This window comes from Myotis nattereri, assembly GCF_964212035.1.
Source record: "Myotis nattereri genome assembly, chromosome: 1".
In the NCBI taxonomy this organism is placed as follows: Eukaryota; Metazoa; Chordata; class Mammalia; order Chiroptera; family Vespertilionidae; genus Myotis; species Myotis nattereri.
This window is the reverse complement of record NC_138075.1, coordinates 76,247,980-76,274,612: the sequence shown is the minus strand read 5'-3', so window position 1 is coordinate 76,274,612 and position 26,633 is coordinate 76,247,980. Positions and strand designations below refer to the sequence as shown.

At 41.8% G+C, this 26,633-nt stretch overlaps 1 protein-coding gene and 1 pseudogene across 2 annotated transcripts; one reads left to right on the top strand and one right to left on the bottom strand.

Annotated features, from left to right (window-relative positions):
* Positions 1–256: 256 nt before the first annotated feature.
* Positions 257–724, top strand: LOC308533389 (ribonuclease pancreatic-like; the record flags this gene model as incomplete). Its single annotated transcript, XM_081111373.1, has 1 exon — positions 257–724. One exon carries the CDS (start codon positions 257–259, stop codon positions 722–724), a length of 468 nt encoding a protein of 155 aa, XP_080967499.1.
* A 17,522-nt stretch (positions 725–18,246) lies between these two features.
* Positions 18,247–18,699, bottom strand: LOC308531625 (ribonuclease 4-like; annotated as a pseudogene). The gene has a single exon. The product of its transcript is annotated as a ribonuclease 4-like (transcript).
* Positions 18,700–26,633: the final 7,934 nt, after the last annotated feature.

Genomic DNA, 26,633 nt, shown 5'->3' with positions numbered 1-26,633 from the left:
CTTTGTAGGTCACCACCCTGAGGGGAAGAACCGCCTCTCTGTCACTAGTAGGGGTCAAATGCTTTTGGAGGTGAGTACATGTGAGTGTCGCACCACTTGGAAAATCTTGCAGGAAGAAGAGTGTCTTTCTGGCTGACCTGAAGGGAGACTGTAATCCAGGGAGACCACAGATGGCACCTGGGGTTCTCTTCTAAAGTGATGCTTTTCCTCCTCTCTCCCTTCACTGACTAGGCTCCTCCAGGGGACTGAGGCTACCATGGCTCAGGAGAAGTCCCTCATCCTGTTCCCACTGCTAGTCCTGGTGCTGTTAGTACTGGGGTGGGTCCAGCCTTCCCTGGGCAAGGAATCACGGGCCAAGAAGTTCCAGCGGCAACACATGGACCCAGACGGCCCCAGCAACAACTCCAACTACTGCAACCAAATGATGAGGCGCCGGAATATGACAGAAGGACGGTGCAAGCCAGTGAATACCTTCGTGCACGAGCCTCTGGTAGATGTCCAGGCCATTTGCTTCCAGGGAAACATCACTTGCAAGAATGGGCAGCCCAACTGCCACAAGAGCAGCTCCAGCATGAAGATCACAGACTGTCGTGTGACGAGCGGCTCCAAGTACCCCAACTGTGACTACCGAACCAGCCAGAAAGAGAGGCACATCATCGTGGCCTGTGAGGGAAACCCGTACGTGCCCGTCCACTTTGATGCTTCAGTAGAGGTCTCTACCTGAGACCAGAGCAGTGAGATGCCCCACCTCATCATGTCACCTGTCTCTCCCTCCTCCTAGCTACCACTGAGGGAAATGACTCAAGTTAGGGCTCCTATCCAACACTAAAGTGTTTCCCTGGCCTGAGACTTTGTCCTGCATGGTTTGAGGGTGAGGGGTGGGTTGTGAGGTGGGAACCATGTGAACCACTTTACTGCTTCTTTCAATAAAACTCAGTTGCAACTACCTGGTTTCCTGAAGCTGTCTCCATTCAGGTTACTGTTAATGTGATTGCTTTCCTGCCAAAAAGTGAGAACTGTAAATCTGGCTAACTTTGGTGAGCATCAAGTAGAATCATTAAATGTCTCCTCTTCTGACTCTTGGCTTTTAGAGAATTCTTTTTGGAGATAATCTCTTTTCAAGTAGATTCCTTGATGTCAAACATAAAATTTTAAGTGTGGAAGAAAGACTATTCCATAATATGATTCCTGTCCCGTGAGCTGCTTCCCAGAAATCCCCCTTAGAGACTGTCAGATCATAATTGATGTCCTTTCTGAGATAAATCAAGACCCCTCCCCTGCCTCCAGTGACTTGCTCCTTCCTGGAACAGGCCATTGTCCTGATCTGGTCAAGCATGTAAAGTAATTTCTGTACCTGGTAGCATTCATGTATTATTATCCCTGATTATCCCCCTACCAGTTTTAGCCTAAGTAAATTCATTGGCACCTGCCAGGTGTCCTGGAGATCCACTCTGTCTCACAGCCACCCGAGACGGGCCTTGTATGTAAGTTTCCCTTAGTGAATTCTATCAATTACCAGACTGGAGTGACCAGCCTCTTTCATTGGTATTTTCTTGCCCTTCCCTTAGGGAAGTAGGTTTTCAGTCCCAGGACCTTTCCTTGCATGTACTAACAAGTGTGGGCTGGTTAGATAAAAGCGTGCTGCAGAGGACACTCCTGATGGGTGAACTGACAGAAGGAGAAGGCCAAACACTAAAATCTCTGACATATAAGGAAGGATAGTGTGACATCAGGAAGACCCTGCCCAGCCTCAAGGTGGGGAGGAGGAGTGTTAAATATTCTTTTCTTTTCTCTCCTTTTCTCTCCTTTTCTTATCTTTTCTTTTCTTTTTTTTCTCTTTCTTTCTTTCTTTCTTTCTTTCTTTCTTTCTTTCTTTCTTTCTTCTTTCTTTCTTTCATTCTTTCTTTGAGTGAGCCACTAAATCAGAAAAATAGTCCTCTCTGACTTGGAAAATTGGACCTTCCATTTAGGAGCTAGAAGGGATTTTAGGATAAAATAACTAGATTTCAACTTGGGTGCAAACTTTAATTGGAAGTGCCTATTTGGACTGCTGTAGAAGAACTTCTAAGCCATAATGTAGTTGAACAGTAGCCTCTGCGGAAGGCAGGAGGGAAGTAAGGATATACATGCCTCCCATTTGCCTCCCCTGTTCTATTGTAACCCCTGCTTTCTACAGAGGAACAAGCTGAATTTCAGAAAGGTTAAGTGGCTTGCTCAGGGCTTCCGCTAATTTGTGGCACAGCTGGAAGTAGACCCTAGGTTTCCTTGCTTCCCAGTCATCCTTTCTGCCACCAGAGTCAACTCAAGAAAAAAATTCTGAGTCTTCCTGCTTCACTACATGCTGTGGACTTGTGGCTCTTCCTGAGCTGGTGGCTCTCACAGATTCCCAGGGTACTTGGCCTGTGAGTCTGTTTAGTTCTTGGCAAAGTTCCCTTTCATTTTTTGAACAGACTAGACTCAGCTTCTGTCATCACTTAGTCATTTTATTTGTCCCTTTGTTTACAGCTGTATCTGACGCTAGACAAGGTCATAGGGAGAGAAAGGACCTACTTCCAACCAGTTTCACCACTTCTGTCATTGTCTTTATATACTACACTTATAAATGTTGGAAATGGCTAATTTTCTCCTGTAAACTGAATTCTTAGCCCTGGGAGCTTCTATATAAGGAGGAAGCCTGCAGGTGAGAGTGGTCAGATATACCTGCATTTCTGAGGTAATGGGAGTCTCACTCTTTACCAGCAGTGAGGATGCAGGAGAGTGTTGGGGTCCAACCCCAGCAGGTCTAGGGTTCCCAAAGGTTTGGACGGAGTCGGTGAAGAAGGAATGACATGGAGACAGGGTTCAGTTGATCAGCAGCCTAGCCAGGTTCTCTAGACAGATTCTAGCCAGGTTCTCTCTTTATTCTCCTGTTACATCTGTATTTATACCATTTGATGTTAATCCTATCCATTCTACACCAAAGTTTAGGGTGTTTGTTATCTCCATTCCAAGGTCACTACTCTATTGTTCTGTTAAGCTACAAGGAAGTAACTGAAGGAGATTGCCCTAAGTAAAGATTATGTAGCTTAAGAGTGATTGTTCATAGTTAAAGTGATTAACTACCAGCCTGGCACTTAGTTAAGGGGTTTTACTGATTTATTCCCTTCCTTAGTCCTGTTAATCCCTAACTCCAGGGAAAAATCCCCACGTGGGGAAACAACCTTTCTCGGAGAGGTGACCTTGGTTAAAACACATAGCACTAAGAAGGGGAGCAAACATATTAAGAACAGTATGCCATATACGCCAGGTCCCTTGAAACAGATGTTTCTTCCCTGCAGCGACTGTGTCAAGCAGCAAGGATGGACGGGCTTCCGGCAGGAGGGGATAAAAAAGGAAACTTTAAGTTTTTAGTTTTTTTTTCTGGAGACAGAATTTTTCTTATCTCACCCTTCTCTCCAAGCCTGAAGCTCCTCAGTTTTCCTCCTTCTTAGTGGAACTTCTAAGAATGCTAACTTGGTGTTTTGCTACATTTGCAACTGCATATCACCATCTCTGGTTTCTGGGTCTTTGTGCTTCCTGGGTGTTCACTAAAAAAAAAAAAAAAAAAAAAATGAGAAGCAATAAGTATTTCTTTAAGATCCAAAAGAATTGCAATTTGGGAGAACAAATTCAGGCAGAAACCCAAATAGTGTTCCCCCTTTATAGGGACTCAGGGTTTTATAGGGAAAAGGGAGGAAGATGACATAAGTTGTATTAAAGAAGATTTATTGGTGCTAGATGAGGTAGGGTTAGATTTGTACTTCATGGGTTGACTTGAGATTCACCTGAAATTGTATTTAATTTGTTGGTTAGAAATTTGGTCATTCTCAAAGTCTAATTTCATCAGTCTTTAAAAATAGGATAGTTTTGGCCTTCTTGGAATTATAGTGATTTGGACCAGCTTGTAAGATAAAGAAAAATAAGACATGCAGAGCAGTTCCTCTGAAATGGCTGCTTAGACTCTATTTTAATATGGCTCCACTCATGTTATCTTTTACCTGGGCCATGAGACTGCTCAGACCTCCATTTGTGGAAAAAAGTGATAAGTGACAACAGAGGGTCCAGGTTCAGACTTGCACAGCCAGGAGCCAAAGGGAAGGAAAGTGGTCTGAAGAGGTGAAGACTGGGAGAAGAAAGATGGGGTCCTGTCCTGGAGGGGTCCAGTTCAGTCAAGAAGAGAAACAGCCATCAGGAGACAAATCAGAGGTCTCTGTTCTATGGGGAGCCTATTGCTACCCCACAAAAAAAGGAGTACTAGTTCCTCCTGACGTTAATGTCAGAAATACACCTCAGTCCTTGAGTTCAGCTGAAAAAGAATTCAGAGCCAAAGAACTGAAATGCAAGCAAATGTTTATTTAGAAAGTCACAGGGGTAGAAGAAATGAGGCAAATATGCTGCATGACTTAAGAAACAAATTGCAGTGGCAAAAGAAGGGCCCTTGGAGCTCAGGAGAAAGAAAGGTAAAGATAATGCACACGAGGGAAGATGGGGAAAGGCACCATTATGCTCCAGAGAGAGTGTGCCTGGGGACAAAAGTGGGTGTGGAGAGTTGTGAGTGTGCTCAAGAGAGGAAGAACACCTGCTGGGTTCTTCATCTTAAGGGTTTTTATTTGTTTTCTAAAGGTGGGGATTTTAGGGGAGGTCTCATGGGAGGAACTCAATAGCATATTCATCAGCTTTCCAAGTGTGTCCTTTCAGGGTCATGGTCTCTACTGATTGACTGGTGCTAGGGTAGGAGATCATTAGTCATTACCTCTGGTCCTGGTGTCAGCCATGTTGTTGGTTCATCTGATTTTGCTGCTTTTCTGGGCCTGGAGCTGAAACACAATTGAGGCCTAGATGTTTTCTCTAGTTTGATGAAAACTCTCTCCTTGGTCAACAGATCCAAGGCTTTGTTCCTAAGATTATTAGATGCGGGTCAGAACCTCATTGTTCTGGGGGCTTAATGCTTAAGGGAATGGTCATGCAAGAGCTTGTATGGGAGTTGTATGATGCTATTCTCTGGCCCCCTTGTTCCTCCTGCAAGGGGGTCTAAATTGCATGACTAAGGATATAAAAGGTCAAAGGATCTAAACTGCATGACTAGTGACATGCTAGGGAGGAAAGGTCACCTTGGGGGTATGGTCCAAGCCTATGATACTTGTTTTCTCTAGTTTTGTCCCTTGTTAGGCACCCAGGAATTTCCACTCTGGCCTTTGGTTCCTGCTCTGCTCATGCCTGTCTAGATGCCTACTCTGTTACCAGAAGACTAACCCAGGCAAATTAACATTAAAATGAAGGTACTAACATGGGAATCTGCTTACAGGCTGAAATGATCATATCCAATGAAGAATAATGTTAATTTTCATAATATTCTTTTAATCAAACAACCTTCAATAATTCTACATTCTCAGTACACAGATAAACGCATATTAGTGTCCCAGCTCTTCCTTACCCCTGCAACTTTAAGTGTATCTGATATTGTAGGCAGTTAGACAGATATGACCAGAGTAGAAACTACAGGCCAGGTACAGAAAGTTACCAGGATAGAAAGTCTCAGGTTCCTAGCAATGGGGAAAATTTTTTAAACAAGTATTGTATGGTGGGACTTCAACAACAATGTGACCTTTCCTCCCCTGGCATATCATTGGTCATGCAGTTTACACATCCTGACCTTTCATATCACTGGTCATGCGGTTCAGATTCTCCCCTGAACTTTCATCCCTTGGAATGTTGCTAGTCACGAGGGAGACAGAACAAGGAGGCCAGAGAATAGCATCTTACAACTCCCATAAGACCCTTGTCTGACCGCTCCCGTAAGCATTAAGCCCCCAGAACAATGAGGTTCTGACCCGCATCTAATAATCTTAGGAACAAAGCCTTGGATCTGTTGACCAAGGAGAGAGTTTTCATCAAACTAGAGAAAACATCTAGGCCTCAATTGTGTTTCAGCTCCAGGCCCAGAAAAGCAGCAATACCAGAAGTAGCAATGACATCCTGACTTTGGGACCAGATGCAATGACTAATGATCTCTTACCCTAGCACAGTCAATCAGTAAGTAGAGATCACTACCTTGAAAGGACACACTTGAAAAGCTGATGAAGATTGTATTGAAATCCTCCCCTGAGACCTCTTCTAAAACCCATGCCTTTGGAAATTCAATAGAAGCCCTCAAAATGAAAAAGGACCAGCCCCTCCCCCCTCTCTTCTCTCTCCCTCTGTCTCTCTTTCGCCCATACCTTTCCCTATGCCAGTGGTTGTCAAACCATGGCTCATGAGCCACATGCGGCTCTTTGGCCCCTTGAGTGTGGCTCTTTCACAAAATACCACATGTGGGCGTGCGCGTACAGTGCAATTGAAACTTTGTGGCCCATGCACAGAAGTCGGTTTTCGGCCTGGGTGAGTCTATTTTGAAGAAGTGGCGTTAGAAGAGGTGGGGGGGTGTGGGTTGGTCAGGCGACAGGAGACATGGCGCGGGCGTGCAGTGGGATACGCAGTGTGGGGGAGGCCCGTGCGACTCATGCACAAGTTGACTGAGCCAGTCAGTCAGCAGTCTCATTGTGCAGTGGTTAGTGCTAGTTGTGTCCCCAAATCGCGCGCGTGTGACAAAAGTACCTACTCGAAGCATAAAGTTACCTGTATTTTTCCAACCAGCTGCAAATCCTACAGGTATTTTTGTCATCAATTTAAGAATTGTAATTATTTTGTGTTGGTGGCTTTATTATTATAAAATGAAACATTTTTTTCGATGTTAGAAGAAGCTATTTCATTTGAAAACAAATTATCTCTTTTTACTCAAGATTTTGAAAGAGGAACTTTGATTCACTTTCCAAGCCTGTTGAAACATCGCCAAGAAAATAATTCTGATATTGACATTTGCTATTTCAAAACAACACTTTTAAATATGAGGGAAGCTTTTCTCAACAGGTTTCAGGAACTCAGAGACAGCAAAGCGATATTAGGCTTTGTTAAAAAACCTCTTAATGCTACTGTAACCGAATTAAATTTTTCTCCCTTTAATATTGACGTTGGCAACTTTGAAGTGCAATTGCTGGATTTAAAAAACAAAGAACTGTGGAGCTCAAACTTTGAACGTCTTTGTGCTGATATAGAAATATTGGAGAAACACAAATGTGAACTTAGTTCACAGCATAAGTGGTCTGCTTTGAAAGACCTGGAGAAGGAAGATATGTTGATTTTTAACACCTGGAATAGTACTCCTGACTCATATGATCAACTGAAAAAACTAGCGTTTGCTGTTCTTTCCTTAAACAGGTCTACATATTTATTTGAACAATCATTTTCAAGCATGAACCTTATCAAGAGTAAATTGAGAAGTCATCTTATTCATGAGAACCTGGAATCGTGCCTAAAATTAAAAACAACAACATACAGACCTGACTTACCCAAACTTTCCAAGGAGATGCAAGGCCATTGTACACATTAGTGTTTGTCAGTCATTGTCATGATTTAATTTTATGGATATTATAAGGTAAATTGTAAGGAATTCAATTTTATCAATAAATAATATTGTTATTAAGTTTGATATCAAGTTTTATTCAACATAAAACTAAGTTTAACTAAGACTTAAAACTTTAAGTAAATTTTATTGTTAATTTTAGGGAACATCGAGGATTGAGAATGGTAATCCCTATCCTCAAAATGCAATCATTTTAACACATTAGCATGCTAAACAACATACCCTGAGCTGCCCTGATCAGTCATGGAAAGCCCATAAAAGAACACAAAATGTCTGACAGAGCTTCACCTCTTTCCCCAGAAGATCCTGAATATTTCCTCTCTTATTGAATATCCAACCCCTGATTAAATGAGCCTAATACAGGAAGCAATTCTTGTAAAGAAGGCTGTTTTATTTGTGGAGTACTCATTCTGTCTCATGGCTTCACTAGTAAACTCACTTTCACTTTAAACTCTGTGCTGGCTTGTGTTTGAATTCTTTCCTGTATGAAGTTGAGAACCCACAGTGGGTCTCAGACCCTCAGGTCCTTGGACCCGCAACCTGCATCAGTAACTAGAATATTTGTGCAAACTTTATTTTACAGGCCCTCCAAGTGGCCCACTGACCATGGAAACCTTCTTATGGTTCCCTGGGATCAACTACTACCAAGTGACTATTGATCATGGATAACTGATCTCATCCTCATTCCCAAGTCCTACATCCACACCAAGGCCCCTGTACAAGCCATCCACAAGAACCCCTTAGATAGCTCAACTTCTCTTTACTGGTCCCTCCCTTGTGTACAAGTTGTCTGCAAAAAATCAATATGCCTGTTCTTGTACAGAGTATAGTGCTTATTTCTATGACATGGAGACTCAAGAACCTGGTGTTTAAGGTATGTAACAGTGGGACTATGACCATTCAGATGAATGATACCTTATTTGTTGTCAATTGTCAATTAAGAAGACCTTAAGGGGATGAGAAAAAAGATAAGCATGGAGGGGGGATGGTTATTAGGTAACAGAAAAGGAGTAAAGGGAAGACTAGATAATATAGGCATGCCCTTTATACACTTTTGCTAGATAGCTGTAATTTAACATTCTCCAAATTTGTTCCCCACATGTCAATGGGTAAGGGACTAGACAAAAGCAGTTTGGACACATGCCCAGTAAGGTCTGACTGACGTGAGAAGATGTTTATCTGTCAGTCACACCAGGGAACAAGTTAGTGGCCAGAGTAGGCGTGGCCACTGCAAATTTGAGAAACCTGAATATTTAAACTCCTGGACAAAGGAGTCCTCTCTCTTGGCCCTTGGCCCTTGGCCTTCTAGCTTTGTTGGGACTCCTGTTTCACAGGGTGCATTCTCCTGCATTCCTCCATGTGGCCCATGGCCATGTTGTCTCTACACAATGGATTAATGGACTGATTCTCCTTGATCCTGAACTGTGCCTGGCTGCAACATAGAACAGAGGCTCTGAACACTGACCTTGCTTTTGGCTCTGCTGGACCCCCAGCTACACCTCTTTCAGGTCTGTGTTAAGGGGCATGGGACTTTGCAACCTGAGAAACATAATTCCAATAAAAATAACTCATCCTCCGACCTCTGTATATAAAAGGCTAAGTGACCAACCGACTGTATGTCAGTCCGACCATCCAACCGACCAGCCAGCACATATGACATGCACTGGAAATTTAAAAATAAACGTTGACTCGTGCATGCGCGATACATATAAAGCTCTCACTGGTGCTAATCACACACGTGTTTCAATCTGTCATTGTCAATTGTGAATTTGGTTGACACTTCTATTATAGAGAAAAGGAGAATAGTGATATTAAAATATTTCTTCTAATTAATTTCCTTTCAATGTGCACAAATCCATGCACTGGGACACTAGTGTATAAATATAGATGTAACCCACCATTCTCCGGAGCATTATCTCAATTTGTTGAGGTTCTGCTTCCTGGCATATGTCAAGAGTTTGGCTCAAATAAACTCACAAAAATTCTTTACAGGTTTGAATGTTTTTGTGTTAACATATGTACGTCAAAACTCATCAGATTGCTCAATTTAAATATGTATGTTTTAAAATATGCAATTATACTCAATAAAACTATTTGTAAAATATGCTTTCAATACCACCATCCCATCCCCTCCTCCACCAAGGAAAAAATAGTTTCCTCCAAGCATATCTAGACTTTTGATAGTTGCCCAGAATGCAAGACTAGGCTTGGTAATAAATAAGAGAAAATCAAGAGAAAAAGAATTACTTAGAGCAGTGGTTCTCAACCTTCCTAATGCCGCGACCCTTTAATATAGTCCCTCATGTTGTGGTGATCCCCAACCATAAAATTATTTTTGCTGCTACTTCATAACTGTAATTTTGCTACTGTTATGAATCGTAATGTAAATATCTGATATGCAGGTTGTATTTTCATTGTTACAAATTGAACATAATTAAAGCATAGTGATTAATCACAAAAACAATATATAATTATATATTTGCTTTTTGGTGGTCTTAGGCGACCCCTGTGAAAGGGTCATTTGACCCCCAAAGGGGTCGCGACCCACAGGTTGAGAACCACTGCTCTAAAACAAGACATTCTCAAATAGCCCACTTTCTAGCCAGCTCCCAACTTCCTGTCTTTCATCCTCTACAGTAACTTGCAACAGCAGTCCTCTGGCAGATTTGTGTTAAATATTAATGTTGCAAACATTGCTTAACACCCCTCTAAAGGGATCAGAGAGCAGTCAGAGCCCTGGGGCTGGCCTGGAGCCAGTGTGCTTTGTGGCAGGTGGGCATTGCAACAGCCATTCCTGCACTGTATTCAGACTGAGAGTTGAAGGATGACAACACTGGATTCTGGTGTGGCAAGCAAGGAACCTGAGTGAAAAGACAGCTAAAATCATCTGGAAGGAGGGAAGTGGAGAGGCTCAGGGTTTTCCCTATAGTCTGCAGTCATGGATCCCTCTGTCCCCAAGGGATTGAGCTAGTTTGCCTTTACAAAAACTGGTGTGGTAACCAAGGGTGTTTAATAAGTTCCTCAAAGTCAGCGGTTCTCAACCTGTGGGTCGAACGACTCTTTCACGAGGGTCGCCTAAGACCGTCGGAAAACACATATATAATTACATATTGTTTTTGTGATTAATCACTATGCTTTAATTATGTTCAATTTGTAACAATGAAATTGGGGGTCACCACAACATGAGGAACTGTATTAAAGGTTCGCAGCATTAGCCGAAACCGGTTTGGCTCAGTGGATAGAGCGTCGGCCTGCGGACTGAAAGGTCCCAGGTTCGATTCCGGTCAAGGGCATGTGCCTGGGTTGCGGGCACATCCCCAGTGGGAGATGTGCAGGAGGCAGCTGATCGATGTTTCTCTCTCATCGATGTTTCTAACTCTCTATCTCTCTCCCTTCCTCTCTGTAAAAAATCAATAAAACATATAAAAAAAAAAAAAAAAAAGGTTCGCAGCATTAGGAAGGTTGAGCACCACTGCTTTAAGGGAATGTGGAAGATGAGTAGACTTGGGAAACATTTTCCAAGCAGGAAGCTTTGGCTCCCTGAAATCCCAGGCTGCAATTAAAACCGACTCTGCAAGTGGGGCTTATCTCATCTTGACTTCCTCATAGCACTTCCCCAATGCCTGCCTGAAACATGGTAGCACTTCTGACTGCCCACTTGCCTTCTCTGAGGCCATTTTCCTAATTATTATCATGCTGAATGATCTTGATTTGCCAGTAAGAATACCATCATAAAGTTTTGAAATAGTGTTTTAAGCAACCAAGTACCAAGATTGAAACTGCCCTCACTGGACCTACTCTGGTCAAAATCAGGGACTAGAGATATTTGAAATAGTCTCCCCTTTAAACCAGCTCTCTGTCCTCAGTGACCACAAGGAGTTAACCCGGCCCTACAGAAACTCTAACCTGATTCTCAGTATCTCAGAATTGGTGTCCTCAAATGAGCCTACTAGTAGCTCCCTTATGACCTGTGAGAGTCTAATGGAATTTGCCTGAGAGCACTTTTGAGGGTCTCCAGTGCTCTGTCAGGCACAGAATAAGGGATAGGCAGGTTCTCATTTGTGGCACCCTATCCCTAGCTCAAAATGGCCTAAACAGGAGGAGAAGACCAAGATGTAAGCTGCTTCAATGAATTATGCTTGAAAATATTGGGGAGGGAGGGAGGTTGAATTAGTGAGATTAATGCTGAGTTGAATTCGGGTCTATGCTTCTTACAAGTTGGATCACTGCATTCTCAACTCTACCACCTAGAAGGTCAAGCAAGCCCCTTCCACTGTTCTGTGCCTTTCCCCCAGCCATGCTCAGTACCAACCCTTCTGACTCTAACTTGCCCTATTCAGATTCCATACTCACCTTCACAGGACCATGGGGATTTGTGTGTGAATCTAAAGTGCAAAGTCAGGTCCTTTCCCTTTTCTTAGAGCTAAGAAAGGAATAGATGAGGGAAGTGCAGTGTTCCAACTGATTGGCAGTGGTGGTAGGGGAAGGGGGGACAGCCTTACTCTGTGCATCTGTTTATCTCCTCATCTAGAACACTGGGGGTCACTCTGAGAAGAGCCTGGAGCAAAGGGTTCATACAACAAAGACAGTCTTCTGGGTACAAAGGAATGGCAAGGCCCTGGGGGCAGGAGTTAAAGAACAAAATTCAACCAAGTAAGTTTGAAGATCTAATTGGCTGTACTAAGCAATTCAGGAATTGGGCAGCATGCAATCTAGCAACTAGAAAGGTGCTTTGGTGAGTTGTACAAAATGGAAGGTTTTTATAGGCATAAAGAGAGTGGTGTTACAGGGCAACCCGCAGAGACGACCACCAGGGACTCAGATCAAGATTTAGGAGCCTTTATTAAGCTGGCCAGCTACTACAGTTACAGCACCCTGCTGAAGCAAGGGCTGAACTGCAGTTCCAACTATAGGAGTTACAGCGTTTTTATTTGCAAAAACTACAGTTAGTTACAAAGCCTTGTTTACACAATTTGTTCCCGACACAGTACAGCATCAGTACAGTGACTACCTTCCTATCTATGTGTTTTAGGAACAGAGAGCACAGCGCGCCCCGCCTGGCTAAAGCGCCAGATATGCAGCCCAGCACATTCTCCACTGGTTTTATGTACATGAGTTAAATCATTGACTCTTTTGGGTCATTGATGGGAAGGGAGTTATATTGACCCCTGAGGACTATAAGCTTGATAGAATTAATTCTTTGCCGAATAAAGTCAGTGGGCCTGTTTATAAGGTAAGGGCCTGGAATGAGGGCCAGGAGTAATCTCAAGAGGGTGCGAAGAGTCCTAGACTCTCTATTTTGCCTGGGCTGTCTTGAGCCGGGTGTGATGAAGCCACATCAGGATTCCATCGACCTTGACTGCCATGGGAGTGGTCCTTTCCAGGTAGGAGTCAGTCCTTGGGTGGCAAATTTCTTTACCCAAACAGAGTCACCAGATTGGAAGGGATGAACCGGGTACAGGCAGAGTATCTTGGATGTGCTTCTGGTCTGCTTTCTGGGTAGACTGTCAAGCCTGTAAGAACTTGAGTACAGATTGGTTATGTATTTCAGCTTTTCTAGATTGGGTTTCCATGTAAGCTGGTGAGATGGGTAGTTCAGGGTCTGGAAGAGTCACGAGAATCTGTAGAGGCCCCACTGGTTTTAGGGGAGCCTCCCGGTCTGCGTCATCTGCAGCCTAGTTCCCTCTTGCTTCTGGGGAGTCCCCTTGTCTTACATACATAGAGGTGGAAAGACTTAGTTACATCTGGCAGTGCCAATTGGCCCATCATCCTTGCTCTGCTCATGTCTGTCTAACTGCCTACTATATTACCTCAAGGATTCTGGCTCTGAATTCTTTCAGGGAAAATGGACTTTGAATTTCTTCTGTAGAGGCTTGATGCTGAGGAGGGACGGCGTTTTCTCTCAGAGCCAAGAGATCCCTGCTGTCTGTCAGAGGGACAATGAGGCCTGGGCACAGAAGGAGGTGGGCTTTTGACCTGGCAGAGACAAACTAACAAATGGTCTGATGGGAAGGAAAGAAAACATTTCAGTTTTAATAACCTCTATTGAAATAGAGCTTTTCTCCTTAAAATTATCCCTCTGTTTATTAAAATACTAATTTATTTACTGTATTCAATTTGGCCTGATTGTTTGCATAAATACAACAAGAATGGTAACTGACTACCTTTGCTGGAATTTTATGATTGAATCTTAATGTGCCCCATAGCGCCAGGAAGCCAAGCCATCTAGCTGCCATCAGGCCTGCCTGCAGTATTTGCTGAGTTAGGTGAATTCTTCACCTGCAGTGGCTCTGCCTGGGCCCATTGTCCTTGCTTTAAGGCCCTTCTCAGTAGCCCTCCTACTCATCGCAGCCCAGAGTGCATGGGGGTTCTGCAGGGATGCAGAGGTGCCCTTATTGCTCCCCTTGTACTCTGACCAACCGCCAGGATGGTAGGGCATGGGCCTGATGCTCCAGCCCCAGCTATTTTCAGGGCTACCAAGCAAGATACCAGGCTTTCTCCATGGCACTCTAATTGGCTTCAAGTCTTTACAGCTCAGACAGGGCTCTTTAAAACATGGTACTCCAGTCAAAGTTTTTGGTCAATAAAACATCTATTGGAAACTAGTCTTATTGAATTTATGCAAAGAAATGTATTGCCATGATTTATTTAGCATTGCCAAATTTCAGAGGAATTATATAAGGAGAAAAAGCTACTGACCTGCCTTAAGATCTTTTGATTTTCCTTGTCAGTCCTTTTTATGGATTCTCCAGAGTTATAACAAAACAGTAACTGTTGGATTTCTTTTATCAGTCCCCCCTAAGTACTTTGGCATAACTATTTACCCTCTGTTTAGGGAGGCAGAATATAAATTATTTACTCTTTCTGGCTTACTGGCCTGTATTATTTAATTAATTTCCTTTTTAACATTTCTCTTCTCCTTCTTAATATATATACAACCTTTATAAATTTTATACTTTCAAATTAGCCTTTAAACCTTCTTTCTATGTCCTTTAAAAATGCATAACTATGCCTCAGACCTTCTACTCAGTAATTCCTTATTCTTAGAAACCTCAATCCTTTAATGATTACTATAAAGTAAACAGCTAGCATTTCTTAGATTACTAACAGCAGGTAAGAATTGTTTCCTTATATAATTTCAATTATATTGTATCAGTCTAATTTAGTATTGGAAGGGTTAAAGAGAACAAAACAGGACAGAGAAAAACCTGTTGTGCTTAGTAGCAGCTTGCGGCCTTGAGTCCAGCATAGTTCAGATAAGTAAAAATCAACAAATACTCTCCCTGCTCTTCCTGCAGACGCCCCTCCCCCTTTTCTGCATTAACCATTTACTCTGTCCTTAGCTGCTCTCTCTCCTAGATTTTCCTTCTTTACATTAAACCCCAGAGGCTCAAATCCTTCTCCTCTTTTACCACTTTTGACCTCTTTGACTATTCCCCTGTCCCCCAGCCTAAGGCTCCTCTATCTCAGCAGGCTGAGAGCCTACTACCCTATCTAGCGAATCCTACCACCACTACCCCATCTCACACCTGCTCCGAAGCAGTTTTTGGCTCTCTTCCTCCCCTAGTCAGAGCAGATGCTGTCCCCAACAGCGACCTACTGTAAATCTATCAGGAAGGACAGGCAGGTCACAGGTCTCGGGACCACATGATAAAAATCCAGCAGTCCCTCTCCCTCACCCTATACAGGCCATGAGAAAATGTACTAATCTTAACCTAATAAGCCTTTGTTTAAACTTCTTGGGGTTGCAACCTTATACTTTTAAATTAACACTAGACTTCTAAAATTTTAACCTAACACAGCAAAATTATACATCAGGGGAAAGCAATTAAAAGTTCTCTACTTTATTCTCCTGAAAGCAGGGTTTGCCCTATCTTTAAACAAATTAAACAACAGAACAAATACTCTCATGTGTACAGCCAGACGGCACAAAGTAGCTTTCGCTTCACACAGACTCTCACACTTACATTCATACACCAGACAGTCCGAGTTTTTTACTTCTACCAGATATTTACTGAGAGTTTAAACAGTCCAACTGATTCCTGATTAATTTGCCTGAGGAAGTTGCTGACTTCCAGGGAGGTGATCAAGCTCCCCTTCCACTCCCTTGGAGTGGGCCTAATGAAACAAAATTTCTGTAAGTCAAAATAATTAACGGGAGTGGTGTAGTCCTCTCCACGTCTCTTGAAGTCCTGAAATTTCTCAAGAAAACGTTGTAAGGGGGTCGACGAAGACGACTGACCCTGACCCATTTTGACAAAGACAAAGACAACAAAGAACAAAGACAAAACAAACCAGACAAATGCAACCTAAGGTTGCCCAGACTAGGACCCCCAGATGCCGTAGCGTCTGGGCGGTCGGACTCCGAGGTTCCGCTGCGTCCAGCCCTCTTTTGAGTCCACAGACAGATACCAGATTCTTACCTCCCCGCTGGAGGTCCAGGTGGCTCGTCGTTTTCGGATTGCAGTTTTGGGAGGAAAACACTCCGCCTCCCTGGGACCTGGGACAGAGACTGGAGTGTCCTCGCCTGGGGCGTCCGGGGTGTCCACCGGCAACTTGGCTGGAGTGGATCTCGCTGGGGCCTCCAAATGTTATGGGGAAACCCGTGGAGACAGCCACCAGGGACTCAGATCAAGATTTAGGAGCCTTTATTAAGCTGGCCAGTGACTTCAGTTACAGCACCCTGCCGAAGCAAGGGTTGAACTGCAGTGCCGACTATAGGAGTTACAGCGTTTTTATTTGCAAAAAACTACAAAGTTAGTTACCAAACCTTGTTTACACAATTTGTTCCCGACACAGTACAGCATCAGTGCAGTGACTACCTTCCTATCTATGTGTTTTAGGAATAGAGAGCACAGTGTGCCCCGCCTGGCCAAAGCGCCAGATATGCAGCCCAGCACAGTGGGACTACATAGTTAGAAGACTGGATTATTTTAAGCAAGGGCACCTTCATTCAGGGGAAGGCAGAGGGTCTTATCAGCCAAATTACCTCACCAGTGCTGATCAGATAATTCCAAATTGAGTGGGTTACAATTCTACTTCTGGAAGAGGCCGAAATTTGGTTAGTTGTTAAGTTTTAGTTTGGTGACTTGGATTAGCAAACATGATTCACAATTTTTTTTATAAACTAGAAGTCCAGGTCACAAAATTCGTGCACTGGTAGGGTCCTTAGTGGCTGCTGGCTGCTGGCTGCTGACCAGGAGGGAGTACTCCCTCCCTTCCCCCAGCCGCCTGCTGCCGCAGGCTAGAGGCCTCCTTCCCTTCCCCCAGCTGGGCCCGGCCCCTGGTCGAACTCCCTGAGGAACGCCTGGTCGAGGGGACAATTTGCATACTACGCTTTTATTATATAAGATTTTCATGCCTATGGTTTTTTTAACTATACAATGGTGTGAAAGCAATATGTAGTCAGAAGAAACTGGTGGGCTAAGCTATGATGGTCAGTAGTGTTGAAAAGAATGGTTGAAAACAATCCAAAATGAGGTCACTTTTGGTAACCATGTGAGTTAACTGATACGTTAATTAGCTTGACTGTAGTGATTCTTTCACAGTGCAAATGTATACTGAATCAGGTTGCACACTCTAAATATAAATAATTTGTATCGGCTGCAATTCAAATATTTTCAGTTTATCCTTTCATGTGCACACACACACACACACACACACACATACACTCTCACATACATACTTTCATTTTTTAACTTCTAGTGTCTTCATACATCTCTGTTCCCCAATTTGTTTCAAAATAATCAAAGGGAAAAGGGAGAGGTAAGAGAATTGTCTTTAGTAAATGACATAAATATTTCTGTGTTGTGGTCATTGATCCAATAGTTTCAATCAGGACCAGTTTATGAGGCTATTAAGTTGTTGGTGCATGTTTATAAACTAGAAAAGGATTAAAAGAGGATAAAAGAAAAAAATTCCACACAAGAACCACAGCACCATCTTCACAGGTATCTGTGGTTGGAGTTCTTTATTGCAAAGAAAACATGAAAAACCTTTCCAGTCAGGAAGAGTGAGTGAGTCTTAATGATCTACTACGTTGTTAATACTCTGACTTACCACAGTGATTCAAAAGTTTGTGAAGAGAAAAAGAAAGTCCTGTATAATTTCTTAATCTTATTAGTTACAAACAAACAAAGTTGTCAAATTATACAGACAGAGCTCTCATTTTGCCAGTTCATATTCCTAAATTTTTAATGGTTCCCTCAACAGCTGACTTTTGAGAATATAAAAAAGCAGTTACTTTTAAAGCACTCCCTGTGATGAAGTAGGAAAAGCCCTGGATTAGTAGCCAGTTGAAATGGATTTTTTTTTTTTTGGAATGGATTTTTTGTGTCAGCTTTTCCACTATCTTCATGTTCTTCAGCAAATCCTTTAACTTTGGGCCCTTTTTGTAGCAACATGAGCACCACAGGGGTGTGGTGGTATTAAAATGAGATAACTGAGATGGAAGCACCTTAAAATACTTGAAATGCTATATCATACATATAATGACTACATTCCAGAGGATAGGATTTGAGAGAGCTAAGCTGACCAGTATTATAAAAGGAAGAAGAGTTTATCGAACATTTTATTACAGAAAGCCCAGTCCCATTATACGTTTATGTCTCCATTTCTCTTTGATGCATTTAACAGAATGGATTATATAGAGAAAAGGGAGTAATAAGCAGAGGAGGCAGAGCCTGAGATAGCTCAAATGCATTACTCATTGCTATTCAAGGAATAAGTAAAAGGTCAACCACGGGGCCATAACCCCTGCAGGGTAGTATCTATCCATCAAAGTGCACAGGCACCAGGGGGTTACCCTCACAGGCGATGACAACACGCCTAAAGCTGCCCCTGCCCTGATATCTGCAGTTTTGCGGGGAACTTGCTGTTACCCTGCAGTCTGTGACTCTCACTACACCCTCATGGCAGTTCATCCTGCCATTCTTGCACCGGATATTGGGGGTGCTGCAGATGTTATTAATGGCGCCGATGTCTGCATGGATGAAGGTGTTCAATTGCTTGCACCTAGGCCTGGTCATCCTCCGTGTTTGCATCATTGTGTTGCAGTACAAGCTGGTGACACCTCTCTGTTTAGAATCCACATGTTGCCGCTGGAATCGTTCGTACATAGTCTAGCCATAGGAAGGCTGCACCAGCCCCAGCCCCAGCAGGGTCAGCAGCGAGAGCAGAAGCAATGAAAGTGTCTTCTGGAGAGCCATCACTGCCTTGGAGGTGCCCAGAGAGAAACCAAGGGGAAGGAGAAAGGAAGGTAAGAGATGGACACCAGAGAGAGGTGTGGAGAATGGCAAGCTGATATTTTCCAACTCTACAGTCTACTCTTCCCTCCTCACTTCTCTGCTCACAACTTTTCTCATCACAGCTTCCCCAAGAGTTAAAAGTTTGCAAATATGATCTTCTCCGAAAGCAAGAGCTTTACTCTTTCATAGAGACACAGTGACTCAGGGCAGAGACTGAACAAGTGGAAGCCCAGGTATATGTGTCCTGTGTGGCCAGGGTGTGAAAAGGCAGATCAAATGACACTAGAGTTGTCGGTCTCTTGAGGAAATTATCTAGTCTGTGATCTTTAGAGAGTGTTTTGTTCCCTAGAGACTCTGATTCCCAAAGGGTTGAACAGATAGGATATGCCAATGAGAGTTTGTGAACTGATTTTAATTCCTGACATCTGGGAATTGAGGAAGGTGTAGGGAAAAAAGGATAGAGTAATGTTTAGGGTTAGCCTTTCCTCTCATGTGTCTATTTTTTTAAATTAAAAAAAATTTCAATTACAGTTGACATATTAGTTTCAGGTATACTAAATAGTGATTTATATAGCTTAAGAAGTGATCACCACGTAAGTCTAGCACCCGTCTGACACCATATGTTGTTATTACAATGCTACTGACTATATTCCCTATGCTGACTTGGCATCCCCATGGCTATTTTTAAAACTGGCCATTTGTCCTTCTTAGTTCCTTCACCTTTTTCACCCAGTTGGCATTCTTTTAATGGTATTAAAATCAAGTCTTTTTGGAAATCTTGCTAATCCTATATAAAAACAACAACCCAGAGTATCCAGCCAAAGTGTTCTGAAGATAATAAATATTGGTTGAGTGAACTAGTGAACGAATGAAACAAAATGGCTTGTGGAATTGACTGATAAAAGACATTTAAAAAATAAATCTCAACAGCACAATCTCCACAAAAGAGGACTTAGACTGTCTTTTTTCCTTGCTGTTTCTATGCACAACCAAAAACTAAGCCTTGGTGATATATTCCATCATCATGCATGTATCCTTCATGCTGTGTCTATCTTGTCAATAGCTGTTGTTATTTTTCTGTTGTCTCTAGTTGCAGAATCCTTTTGGCACTTTTGGCAGTGGAAAATAAACATAAGTTTTATAGAGTTTAAAAACAACACAAGCCTTGACCAGTTTGGGTCAGTGCCTAGAGTTTCGGCCTGTGGGCTGAAGAGTCCCAGGTTCGATTCCGGTCAAGGGCATGTACCTTGGTTGCGGGCACATCCCTAGTAGCGGGTGTGCAGGAGGCAGCTGATGGATGTTTCTCTCTCATCGATGTTTCTAACTCTCTAACCCTCTCCCTTCCTCTCTGTAAAAAATCAATAAAATATATTTTTCTAAAAACAATACAAAAACTAAACAAAAACGTTCAGAGCTACAACAAAGAAAGCATTGCCATATAGTGTCAGAACATTGCTTCTATTGATCTAGGAAAGGAAGGAACCCAGACCTATCTGACTCTAAAATCAGTGCCTTTTCCACATCTTCTACTCCCTCTCTCTTTCCACTGCCCAAATAATCAGTATATTAAAGACATTTATGTTCAGAGTTGCTTCTCTCTAGCAACAAAGTTTAATCCTGGGTGGAATAGGGGAAGAGTGGAAGTGAGAATAGCTCACCAACACCGAATAGCTTCAGTGGTTCTCAACCTGTGGGTAGCGACCCCTTTGGGGGTCGAACAACCCTTTAACAGGGGTCGTTCGAAAATACATCCTGCATATCAGATATTTACATTATGATTCATAACAATACCAAATTGGAGTTATGAAGTAGCAACAAAAATAATTTTATGGTTGGGGGTCACCACAACATGAGGAACTGTATTAAAGGATCGCAGCATTAGGAAGGTTAAGAACCACTGAGCTAGATGCTGCCATCTGACAGTCTCTCTTGGGATTGGCATGAACTCATGAACTGAATCTCGACCGTGACAATGAGGCAGGGCTGACTCACTAGAGCAGTGATTTTCAACCTTTTTCATCTCATGGCACACATAAATTAATTATTAAATTCTGAAGCACACCAAAAAATATATTATCTGTCAAGCTGACAAAATAAATAGGTATAATTTTGATTCATTCACACCAGGCAGCTATTGTGTTGGTTGTCATTTTTTAATTTGACAATCTAAGGGAAAAGAGGTCAGTGCCCCTGACTAAATAGTAAGGTATTGCAGGTTTTAAAAATTCTTGGGGCATACCAGTTGAAAATCGTTGTACTAGAACAAATAAAATTAATCTCTGACTCAACAGGAAGTGAGCAACCCCAAACAGAAAGTACAGTTTTTTGAGGGTCATACAGGCCCATTTCTACATATGCAGTCCAAGGGCTGATTGTAGCTGAAGTCCTGGTATGATGTATATGGGTACTACTGTCCTCTTTTTTCAAAGATGCTGCTTCATGAAGGCAGGTCACACTGTCTGGGTGACTGAAATGGCTGATTAAGGACCTGCATACCAGTTTCAAACATAACTTCATTCTTCAAAATGTTACCTTTTATATTCACAGCCACTTTTTGCTTGTATACAAAAGGCTACAAAGCTCTAGGTCACATTTCAGTGCCTACAGCTATAGATATGAGATATGGACTTAGGAAGAGAGAGAAGTGAACAGTGTGGGAACAAGAGTAGCAGGGAGACATGATGCTTGATTAACTCCTCATTCTTAGACTAATGGATAGAACTTCTGAAGGTACACTTAGCACTTGGGTAATAACTTCATCACAACAATGTACTTTGGGTTATTTTCAACAAATCTACTCTTGCATGGTTAATCTTGCTCCTCTGATTTTGCATGGTTTTGTCTAACTTTTTCTCATCTTGCTTCTTAGTGTCCAAGATATGATTTAGAAAGATAACTGGCTAGAGAGAAGACCTAAACTATTCATGCAAGAGCAAACCCACAGCCTCAGCCACAATAACCAACTGATTTAACAAGACATAAACAAATATTTGCCAACAGAAGTCCAATGTAGCCACCAATGGGTGTATCTCAATACTCTAGCTACAACAGAAAATGAAATGATTCACTAACCATCCCAACACATACTTTTTGGTCAGAGCTTGACCCAAAAGCTTTCTCCACTCTACCACATTGATTTTAAATAAGAATTTATTATGATACTATGATCCCAAAGAACTAGCTCTACCAGTTTAACTATATGATCTTGGGAAGATTACTTAACCTCTCTCAGCATTATTCCTCATAAATAAGTGAGTATAATAATACCTACCTCTAGGGATGGTATGAGGAATAAATGATAAAATCAATGTTAAGTACTTATCATTATGCCAGGTACATTATAAGTGCTCAGTAAGTGTTGGCAATGATCATTTTTTGCAATCTATTTTTCTTGGTTTCCTTTGCTTCCTTCTATCTGGATAATATAATGAATGACTACAACAAGAAGTGTATTATTCCCCTCTCCCTTATTGTGTAGAGTACCTGCAAATTAGAAAGCTGTTTTAAGTTGAAATATCTCAGCTACTAGAATTTATACTGTGTCCTACAGAAAATTTTCCTCTTCACATTGAGTGGAATTTTCTTTCTTGCATATCACCTTTCTTCAAAGGGCTTGGGCATTTTGAGGTTTTTGTTTTCTTTTCCTTGCAAAGTTGACCAGGACTTTAATTCCTCAAAGGATTCACTTGAGAAAAAGACTGACTTGCCTGTAACATGAAATTTCATTTAAAGCAGGTTTAGGTTGTGAGAGCACAAGAGACTGAGAGCAAAAGGTGCTAGGATTGGCTACCCAGCTGCTAGTTTAATCAGCAGGTCAGCAAGCAGCCCCACTCCATTGCCATGTGATTTCATAAGAAACAGCCATTTGCCCTAACACCAGAGCAGAGAATCCAATGATAATACCCTAAGCATATTTTTGGAGAAGATATGTGTTTTCACAGCTATGGCACTCAATATAATAATGGTCCATACTTGTGGCCTTGAGTAGGTCAATAATCTCTATGGAAGTCATCTTGCATCATATCAGGGTGGAAGAACTGGTTGGAGAACCTGAGAAAAGGGTCCAAATATTCTGCCAAAATCTGAGCCTTTCTCACTTCCTAAGGGATTTCTGAGATTTTACAATAAGGTAAATTTTCTATTAGGAGTGGTTTGGAAAACTCTTCTTCCTACTTTCTTAGGAAATGAGAGTGATATGAAGTTTGAAATAGGTTCACTAAAGGAAGAACGATTCATGTGCTGAGTGTGCACCAGTAATTTACTTCTCCATTTCTTCTGCCATAAATTTAAATACTTTCAGTGAGTCTGGGCTCTCCCAGGTGGCACCTGGACATTGATCTATAACTTGGGTATTGAAGAAGCAAGGCCTTTGGCCCATTTCAGGGCAATGTAGGCACCAGGAGAGGACACCATTGTGAATATCATGACTAGTACAGTCATATGTTCACAAGACAGCAAAACTAGTGACCACTCATAACTTTAATATACTAACAACCACTTTATAAATTATAAATAAAATATTCAGGCACCTGTTGATAGAAATTAGGTAAGGGGAAGTTAACCATTAAATCTGTGAATTAGTCTATTTCATAAAGATTAGTCTATTTCATAAAGAAAGTGTCTGTTCACCTAAGTATGTGTTTACTTGAAAACAAATATAGATGAAGAAGAATAAAAGATAAGCTTGGAATCTTTCTATAAATTCCCAAAGACTTCACAGTTGCCTGACATCCGTTGATAAAGTAAAAGTTTAAAGAGAAAATAATGTAAAGTTATTAAATTTTTATTTTTATTTTTTATTTTGTGTGTGTGTGTGTGTGTGTGTGTGTGTGTGTTTTATTGCTTAAAGCATTACAAAGGGTATTACATATGTGTCCCCCCCCCCCTTGATAATCCCCTGGCCTCCCCTACCCCCCAGTGTCTTATGTTCATTGGTTATGCTTATAACCAGGAGGATACCCTGGGAGCAGTCTAGTCAAAGCAACTCAAAATTACCTCCTGCCTAAGACAAGAGGTGCATACTAGGAGTGAATTTTGGTGTTCATGCAGGAGTGTGTGTGTGTGTGTGTGTGTGTGTGTGTGTGTGTGTTAGAGAGAAAGAGAGAGAGAGAGAGAGAGAGAGAGAGAGAGAGAGAGAGAGAGAGTTTAAGAGGGAGGTAGATAGAAAGTTTAATTAATCTGCTGTTATTTAGTTCTAAAAACTACTCCTCAAAGCTCAACTTTTGTAAAACTAATATTGGCTTATTTGACAGCCAGGACAATTTGCCCCTCCTGAAAATTTTGCTTAGCAACCATGAGCCCTGGAATTTCCCATCTCTCTCTGTAAGATGAATTTAACATCCATCCCTCCACTCACAGGAAGGGGAAGTCTACTTCCCTATTGCCTGAGAAGGCACTAACTGATAGGGAAAAGGGCATTTGTATTCCATGCCATCCTCTCTGGGGGCAGCTCAGTAGAGAAAATGGGGAAAGAAATCAATAGGCCAAGAATTGATGAGAAGACTTTGATTCTAACTGATTTCAGAGACATTTTTATTTATTAGCATATAAAACAGAAAACAAAAGGCAGCTCATTTTCTGTGCCCCTGGCAATGAATGTAGTCACCAATGCTTTGTAGTGTGTGGGGAAAATGCCAGGAATGGAATAAAGATTCATCAAAGGGACAGGCAAGCCATGTTCACAGGCAACATCTATGTCTCTGGATCCTGATGTGTCTCTGTGCATCGGCAGGGAGGCCAGGGGGACTCTCTTTATGCCTGCAAGTAGTGACCTGGAAAGGAGACCTCCTTATTCTGAATTTTTTTTCTGTAAGGCATTTCATTCTCATCTTCACAGATGACCTTGATGTTGTTACTGGTGTCTTTGCAGAGTGAAGTTAGGCCTCATCTCCTCATCATGGTTTCACAGTATCTGCCATTGTGGCCACTTGGATTGGCATCATAGTGCTGGGCCAGGAAGAGTCTGTACCTGTTGTCATTTGAGCCAGAGTCAGTGGGGTCAGACCCAGACCCAGCATGAAGACCAGCAATAGAAGACCCAGGCCCATCATCATCTCTTTTAACAAAGGCTCCTTCCAAGGGCAAAAGGCATGATAGGGCAAATTAGGCTAAAAGAACAGGTACCCTCAGTCACCTAAATTGCATATTTTATTTTCCTAATTAATCTCACATTTCTTGTCAATCCATTCCTTTGGAAAATCAATTTAAGTTTCCTGAGCACAACTTCCAGCCCCAAACATTCTTTCCTATCCCTTAAGACTCACTGAGTATTTACCTTTCTATCAGTCATAGCATTGCAATATCCATTCACACTCTCATTCATTTGTTAATTAATTGCATAACAAACATTACATAAGTTCCTCTGGGTACAAGGCACTGTGCTGGGTCCTGGCACACAGAGACCATTAAAATATACCCAAGTCCTCCCTAAAAGTAGGTGTAGCATCCACGGGGAAGGGATAGGAGCTCCAGTTCACGGTGATGAGACAATAAGATAGGAGACCTATCAAAAAGATGAAATTCAAAAAATATGTTTAATTGATTTTAATCAGATAGGAAGGGAGAGGGAGGGAGGGAGAGAGAGAGAGAGAGAGAGAGAGAGAGAGAGAGAGAGAGAGAGACGGAGAGAGAAACATTGATGTGAGAGAGAAACATCTATTGATTGCCTCCTATAGGCACCCAGATGAGAGATCAAACCAACACCAGGGCTTTGATCTGTCCAGGAATCCAACCGGTGACCTTTTGGTGCATGGGATGATGCTCAACCAACTTAGGTATACTGACCAAAGAGGTCAAAGGGGGACTTCTAATGACCCCTAAACTCAGGAAAGGGCAAATCAGCAGATTGTTAAAGTCAGGATTCCAGGTATTGAACTCAATAAACCAGCTGGCTATAAGGAGAGCAGTTGAGTGCAATTTTGCCCTGAGGTGAATAGAGACAGATCTACCAATAATTCTCCAAGATTTAGTTGGTTTGTGGCTAAAGGTGGAATTATTATGTACTATTTAGAAAATACAGAGAGGAGCATGGAAGAATCAATGCAATTCCTTGAAGTGGGTTTGGGTTAACTTTTATAGAAGATTAGAGGAAGAAGAATTCGAGCTTATTCTTAGAAACAATGTGGATTATTCTCAGAGAATATTTTCTAGTTTCCCTATAAATGTACATAGACTGTTATACAATAGGCAAGTGATGTTACTATGTGATAAACAACAACAAAGAAAACTTCTTCAGAACTTTCCTCAAGCCAAAGACCTTATAATGGGCTGTAATGATTTCTTAACATCTTCCTGAACAGAAGAATAAGCCCTAGCTGGTTTGGCTCAGTGAATAGAATGTCAGCCTGTGGACCAAAGAATGGTTTGATTCAGGTCAAGGGCATATGCCTAGGTGCAGGCTCCTTCCTGGCCAGGGCCCTCGTTGGGGCTCCTGCAGCAGCCAATCAATGAATGTGTTTTTCTCACATCAATATTTCTGTCTTTCCCTCTCTCTTCTACTCTCTCTAAAAATCAAAAGGAAAATATCCTTGGTTGAGGATTAAAAAATTAAATAAATAAAGTATTTTTTTAAAAAAAGAATAAGGAAAAGAAGACAATTGCTACCATCATCTCTCAAGAGTTTTCAGACTAAACTATAGAACTCACACTTCCCAGGGGCAGTGTGTCACAGACACTCAAATAAACCCATAAAGTAAATATAATGCTTCTTCCTGGAGTATGATTTTATCTCAATGATAGCTATTAAAATAGAATTAAACAAGTATAGATTATAACAAAATATAAAATGAATTTCTTATGAACTTTTAAAACTTTATGTGTTGAGAAATGTGAAGATTTGAGAATTGGAAACTATTTGGAGTTTGCAGCAGGTAGTTTCTGACAATACTTTTAGTTCTTTGGAGAAAAATTTA